The sequence below is a fragment of the Petaurus breviceps genome, unplaced genomic scaffold, assembly GCF_028583685.1.
Source record: "Petaurus breviceps papuanus isolate PSGF00001 unplaced genomic scaffold, PetGlider_PUasm1.0 128, whole genome shotgun sequence".
NCBI lineage: Eukaryota > Metazoa > Chordata > Mammalia > Diprotodontia > Petauridae > Petaurus > Petaurus breviceps.
Genome location: NW_027185664.1, coordinates 10,324,655 through 10,332,279, shown reverse-complemented (window position 1 = coordinate 10,332,279; position 7,625 = coordinate 10,324,655). Strand labels below are relative to the sequence as shown.

The window sequence follows — 7,625 nt, the reverse complement described above, 5'->3', positions numbered from 1 at the left end:
AGACAGAGAGAGAGAGGGAGAGAGAGAGAGAAAGAAAAAGAATCTCCCTGAACATTATACACAGCAGCAGCAACGTTATGCAATGATCAACTTTTATAGACTTAGCTCTTATCAGTAACACAACAATCCAATACAACTCCAAAAGACTCATGATGGAAAATGAAAACTATTGAGTCTGAATGCAGATCAAAGCTTACTATTCTTTCCCTTTTTTGTTTTTTGTTTTCTTTCCCATGGTTTTTCCCTTTTGTTCTGATTTTTTTCCACAACATGACTAATGTGGAAATAAGTTTATTTGTATATGTATAGCCTATATCAGATTGTTTGCTGTCTTGGAGATGAGTCTGACGAGAAAAAGAGAAAAAAAATTGGAACTCAAAAATCTTATAGAAGTGAATGCTGAATACTATCTTTATGTGTAACTTGAAAAAATACTATTAAAAAGAAATAATCTCATGACCTGGAGATCGAATCCCAGGCTCAGACACTTAGCACCCACCCAGAAACACCTGGCCGTGTAATCTTGAGCAAGTTGCCCCCGATTGCTTAGGGGCAGCCAGGTGGCTCAGCGAGTAAGAGCACCGGCTCCAGTGTCGGGATGACCTGGATCAAATCCAGGCTCAGATACTCAGCACCATACCCAGAAATAACTGGCCGTGTAACCTTGAGCAAGTTACTTAACCCTTATTGCTTAAAAAAAAAGAATCTCTTTGTGGTGGCAAAGAACTAGAAACTTTGATGATACCTGTCAATTGAGGAATGTCTGAACAAGTTGTGGTATATGATCGTGATGGAATAATACTGCAAGCTATAAGAAATGATGAGCTGGGTGATCTTAGAAAAACATGGATAGACTTGCACGAAATAATGAAGAGCAAAATGAGCAGAACTAAGAGAACATTGCATACAATAACAAAAAAAAACCCAATTGCTTTAAAAACATTTTTGAGTTGCTGTCATTTTGACTACTATAAATGCCCAAATTAACTGCAAAGAACATATGAAGGAAGATGCTGTCTGTATCCAGAGGAAGAACTGATAAATAGAAGTATGTATAGAATAGTTTTACATGTATATACATATTGGTTTCTAATCGTAGCTTAGGGGGAAGAAAGAAAAAAGTTATGACAACTTTATTATATATTTAAAAGGAATAGCAAGCTGTATATAACAGATTAACAGTTTCATGTACAATCGTCTTTTTTTCTATTTGACTGTTAAGAAATGCTCATTTTATTTCTTTAAGTTCAGAATAAAATAAATCTAAATAAATAAATAAATCAAAGCCTACCTGAGATCTTTGAGATGGCAGGATTAAGCAAACCCAATGGTCACTCACTCAGGAGGCTGTGCTCTGTATTCATGATCTATGGTAAATATCCAAAAAAGTCAGGCAAATAGATGTTTTCTGAGATTAATAGTTGAACCTAAGCTTGACTCTTTTATTCTCATGGTCCTTCCCTTCCAGCTGTAATTCTGGTGCCACCTCTTGCATGAAGTCGTCCTTGAATCCTCAGTTGGTAGTAAAATCTCCCTGCTCAAATTTTTCTGAGCAATTAAAAAAATTCTTCTCATTGGTCATATTCTATCTTGCATTAGAGTCATTTGGGAACATCTGTTTTTTGCTAGAGGGTTAAGTTCATTGAGGGCAGAATCTTACTCCAGGTTTGTATCTCTAGCACTTAGCCCACTTCTTTGCACATAACAAATAGGTCATTAATAAATTTTGGGTTGAATTGAACTTGGTTATCAAAACTCTGCCACCCTTTCTTAGCAGAGTTTAGTCAGCCGGTCAACATATCCATCACTAATTATGTTGCTATGCAGAAATTACCACTTAAAATATTTCAGATATTAGATGCTTACACTTGCTTAGAAACATATGTGTGTTATATAGTAGGAAAATATTATAAATGGATAAGTATTAAATAGTTATGAAATACCATATTTGGCTTCACCTAAACATGGCTCCTGATCTTAAGAATTTTCTAATTCACTGGGAGAGACAGTGAATTAGAGACTAATATAGTTCTTCTCTCATAGGCTTACTGTGAGGAAAGCTTTAGAATAAACACATCTATTTTTATGAAGGAGAAGCCAGGAAGTTCTCATAGTCCTTATAGGAAAGAAAGTGCTAGACTTATAGGGAGAAAAACTTGGGTTTGTGTCCCACTGTAGAGACTCACTAGCTCAGTAATCCCAAACAAGTCACTAAATCTCTCCATCTCTGTTTCCTCATCTGTAAAATGGGGATTCCTCACAGGGCTGTAAAATGAAAACATATACTTTACAAAGTTCTTATAGAGATCGAAAGAGATTAAAGTGCTTTGCAAAGACTGGAGCACTATGTAAATGTCTATTTTATTATCTTTTTTAGTACTTCACTTTTCAGCAGGCTTTGAAAGTTGTCACATTTCCCATTCAATGATGGATTGCTCTGAGTTTTAATTTTGCATAATTAATTTACTCTGGATGTCCCATTCTGAAAGTGTAGCCTACAATGGGAAATAATTATTATTCAACTTAATCCACTCCTGGACAGATGTATTATAGTGAACTTAACATTAATTATATCTAATATTTCTCAATCTTTAGGAAGGTATAAAAGGAACTAAACTAAATAGCAAATATTCCTGGGCCCAGATTTGTTACATTGATGGCCACAGAATGGAAGTAAAATACAGGAAACATCCTGCAGACATTGAACAAGCGGAAACCCAGACAGTGAGTAGAAGCAGCAATGATTCTGTGTTTTGTTATACCTGAAAACTGAATGCAAAATTTTATATTTATGCACCTTTATGCAAAATCTTATATTCTGAATGCAAACTCTATCTTTATTTTAATTATTTGTGTAGTGTAATGAGAAGAATACCGAACTGAGCATTTGAAGGCCTGGGTTCTTGTCCAGAGTTCTACGACCATCCAACTACTGCGTGTAGGGTCAAGTCACTTAGCTTCACATGGGCTTATCTCTAAAATGAGTGAGTTAGGGCTCAATGATCTTTAAGATCCTGTATAATTCTAGCATTTTATGATTCATAAAAGACAAAAGATACATTATTTCTGAGTGGAGCAACCAAATGGTTTGTCAAGGCTCCATGCTTCATTGATTGGCAAGGCCCGTGTAGGTTTTTTATAGGTCCAAGAAGCAAGCAATCTTTTAAACAGTGTGATTATTTAGAGAGAGTTCATTTAAGTTATTTATTGTTTGAGACTCTGGTAAAAGATATTTCCACACATGTGACATCTTTGGATGCCATGACTACATGGGCATGGATGAGAGCCAGATTGGTGGAATAGATAAAGATCCAGGAAAAGCTGAGTTCTGGCCCTGCTTCTGCCCTGCACTGCTTGTGTGACCCTGGACCCATCACTTTACCTCATCAGTGCTCCAGGCAGCTCTGTAAGATTCTAAGTTGCAGAAAAGCTGATGTTCTGCATTAGTAGAAGCAATTTCCTCATCTGGAAGTTTCCTATAGCACTGAAATCACAGATGCCGTCCTCATTCTCATCGTGGCTACATAACCAAGAATATCTGAACAAATAGTTCTTGATTACAGTCATAAGGATGTATTCATCCATGCAGAGAGAACTACTAGTTAAATGACAGATTAAATAAATATCTTTGGAGAACATTTCCCACTTAGGGAGCGACAGTTTAGATCCATCACTTCAAATTCAACATTTGTCACAGAGGAGAGATGACAAAGAGGGAAAGTCACCTTGGGAAACAGGCTGCATCCCAAAAAAGACTCTAAGAGAGCTGATATAAAAAGCAAAGAGACTGTACCGTGAGGTTTCCCCAGGGGGTTTTGGGATTGCTTCCAGCCTCTTTCTGGCTCTGGGAATCTATGATTTGCTTCCTTAGAATGACCCAGTATCCAAAGAGTAGGCAGGCTTTAGAAAGCCAGTCTGACAAGTGAGTTTGAGTTTTTATAGATGGGTAGCTGTTTTTTCAAGTTTTGTCATCTTCAGGCAGGTTAAATGGAATTGAAGATTAGTGGTGAAATCAACACTTCAGGGAGGTCAGCCAAGAGTGTCTGCTAAGCATAATGGATGGATCGAGACCTTGGGCTGTTTAATAACAGAACAAGGAGAGCTTGAACAAGGCTCCAAATCTTCCAAATGCTATTTACTGCTTGTGTAGCCACAGTTGTGGAATACAACTTCTAACACAAGCTGTTTTGTGAAGTGAGGGATCTGGACTAGGGTGAAAAGCTTTTCTGGTTATCACAGACTTAAAAAATAACAAACACACGAATGCTAACATGCTTCTATTTTGCTGAGTATTTTCTGGTTCTTTTCCGTTGTTCATAATACATTTTCCTTTTTTTCTAGGGGTGGTGGTGCGATAAATCTTATAGGAAGTAAGCCACGTTTTGGTTACGTTGTTTCCATCGTGTCTGACTCTCAGGGACCCAATTGGGGGTTTTCTCAGCAAAGATACTGGAGTAGTTTGCCATTTCCTTCTCTAGCTCATTTTAGAGATGAACTGAGGTAAACAGGGTTGAATGACTTGCCCAGGGTCACCTAGCTAAAAAGTTTCTGAGAGCTAGATTTGGACTCAGGTCTTCCTGATTCCAGGCCTGGCACTTTATCCACTGTATGATCTAGATGCCCTCAACTCTCTCCACTACACCGTGACAAATGTATCCAGGATAACTGGATTCCTATTAATCTAATATTGTTGTGTTCTCTCTTTGCAGTCCTTCCCAAATGCCAGTGACTCTACAGCTTGCCACCCAGTTGGTGGGTTTTACTCACTACATCATGGCCATAGTGATATAGACCCCAGACTGTCAGTTGTCTGTACCAACCCAGGAATTCTTGAGTATTCGGCATCCTCAAGTACAGAATTTCTGTGCCATCAGGTAAACTGTTTCCTCAGGTACTTGGCATGTTTCCCTTAACTGCCCAAGTGTTCTTGATTAGAATATCTTGAGGCTGCATCTATCTCATCTTGACACAAGATGTGAAAGCATATGCAAATTTGCACTAAGATTTAGTAGCTGTGAGTGGATGATCCTGCCTCTTTTTAATGTGAACAGGATTCCTAGGCCTGATGCCTCCTTTCAGGAATGTGCTAGAACTGCCTCGAGGGTTGATTGTTACATTATCATTGTGAGCCTTTGCACCTCAGAATTTGGTAAACCCTACAAATCAGTGCTTGATTTACTGTGTTATTGATTGCCTAGGTCCTAAGCTTAAGAAAGTGATGGAGAAAATGTTAATAATACAGATTTAACTTAAAAGTGGTTTGGGCTTCTTTTTTTTTTTCCAGACAGCCAGTTATTAAACATTTACTGGCACACTTCTGCCTCCTTTGCTGAATCCTTACTTAATAAGCTTTTGGGAAGTCTAACTTGCTATCACACTTAGAAAATATTTGAAAAGGGGCCAAGAATTCTTCTATCTCTATTCATCCCGGTCTCAGCACTCTGTGGTTCCTTTACATGTCTCTAAGGACCAAATCCAGTCTTTCCATCAGGGCATTTCAGTTGTCCCACAGCCTGGCTCCCACATCCCTTCCTGGTCACTATTGCCTATTATTCCCCTTCACTCTGTTCTATCACACTGGCTTGCTGAACGTTGTCTCTTCACAGCACTACATCTCTTGCCTCTGCACCTTTGTATAAGTGCTATCCCTTGTCAGGAATGCCTTACCTTCCTCCCTACTGTCACACGGACTTCCTAACTTTCTTTAAAGTTATCTCAGACTTGACTTCCAATATTTCCTTTTTCAATAGGTCCTAGGTTGGTTGGTTTGTTTTTTTTTTAAAGCATTTTCTCCTTCTTAAAATTGCTGTGTATTACTATACTTTACACATTGCACCACCCAGATGCCCCCCACCTAAGATAGTGTTATCTTTTTTTAGCTGCCTTAGCACGCTATTGATTCTTATTACACTTGTAGTCCACTAAGAAATTCTGGACCTTTTCTCCAAAGAACTTGTTTAGGCATACCTTTCTTATGCTATACTCGTATAGTTGATTTTTTGAACCTAAGTTAGGTTTTTACATTTCACAGTTACATTTATTTTTCTTTGATTTATCCCAGAATTCTAGCCTGTCAATATTCAATTCTTTTCAACCAAAAATTACTAAAAGTCTACCCTGTACAAGGCACTGTGCTAGGTACTTGAGATACAAAGTTAAAAAAGTCATATTGTCTGTCCTCAAAGAGCTTACAATCAAGCAGCAAGGAAAGACTCATATGGAGTTAGAATATACTGTAATTATTTTAAAAGTAGAATGAGATAGAAATGTCCTTCCTTGGACACTTATGAGTCATGTGACCCTGGGCAAGTCATCTGACCTCTCTAAAGCTCAGCTTCCCTATCTGTAAAATGGAAATAATAATAGAACCTAACTCATGGTGTTGTTGTGAGGACCAAATAATACAATATATGTGAAGGCCTTTACACAACTTAGAACAATATAAAAATATTACTATTACTGTTACTGTCATCATCATCATCATCATCATCATCATTATTGGCAGCAGCAGCAGGAGTAGAAGTGGTAGTAGCAAAAGAGAAATACAGACAAAATGTCCCAGGAAAATTTGAGATTCAAGAGAAAACTTTTAGCTGAGTATTGAACGGAGGTAAGGGATTGGGGTTCAGCAAAGATATAGAACCTGAGAAAGCCAGTACAAATCCATGGAGGCTGAAGGTAACATATTGATTTGGGGGTAATTTGTAGCAGGTCATTTTGACAGAAACAAAGGGTATTTAAAGGGGACCACTGTGAAATATGGCTGCAGAGGTAGGTTGGAGGAACATTGTGGGAGGCATATAGCATGACCAAAAGGGAGGTATTTAATCTTAGACTGGCAGGATTGTTGTTAAATACCAAACAGATCCTCTAATGCATTAGCTGTCCCCCTCCATTTCATCTTCTGTCAATTTGACAAATACGCCATGTGATTAATATGAATCAATGATTTAAAGCACTGATATAGCACAGGACCAGGGAAATTACCCCCAAGGAAAGAATAAGGATCATGGGCAAATCAAGCTATTTCTATTCCTTTCAGGGAAAAGAAAATTGTCGGTCCCTACTGAAAGTATTCTTGGCATGTCTTTTGGCCTGCGTAATAACAACAATGATAGGAGTGCTGATACTGAGTCTGGTGAAGAACACAAATATGGGAAATCCTCAGGTTATTATTCAGTTCCCAGAAAGCACAACGACAATCTCAAAAACAGGCACAACCACAGGTACAACTGAGTCCACAACAACTACAACTGAAAGTACCACAGCCACTTCAACTACTACTACTCCTGAGACCACTACCACCACAGCCACCACTACTCCTGAGACCACTACCACCATGGACACCACTACTCCTGAGACCACTATCAGCACATCTTCAGCTACAACTGGGTCCATAACAACTACAACTGGAAGCACCACAGCCACTTCAACTACTACTAATCCTGAGACCACTACCACCACAGACACCACCACTACTGAGACCAGTACCAGCACATCCACAGCTACAACTGAAAGCAGCACAGTCACTGCTACAACTACTCCTGAGACCAGTACCACCACAGGCACCACGACTCTTGAGACCAGTACCAGCACATCCACAGCTACAACTGAGTCCATAACAA

The 7,625-nt window shown here is 38.6% G+C and overlaps 1 protein-coding gene across 1 annotated transcript in view; it reads left to right on the top strand.

Annotated features, from left to right (window-relative positions):
* The window catches only part of LOC138172320 (uncharacterized), a 56,320-nt gene that overhangs the window by 16,532 nt on the left and 32,163 nt on the right, over nucleotides 1-7,625 (top strand). The window contains exons 4-6 of the mRNA XM_069102047.1: nucleotides 2,596-2,724; nucleotides 4,710-4,874; nucleotides 7,043-7,622. Coding sequence (XP_068958148.1) covers nucleotides 2,596-2,724; nucleotides 4,710-4,874; nucleotides 7,043-7,622 — 874 coding nt within the window. The remainder of the gene's footprint in view (nucleotides 1-2,595; nucleotides 2,725-4,709; nucleotides 4,875-7,042; nucleotides 7,623-7,625) is intronic.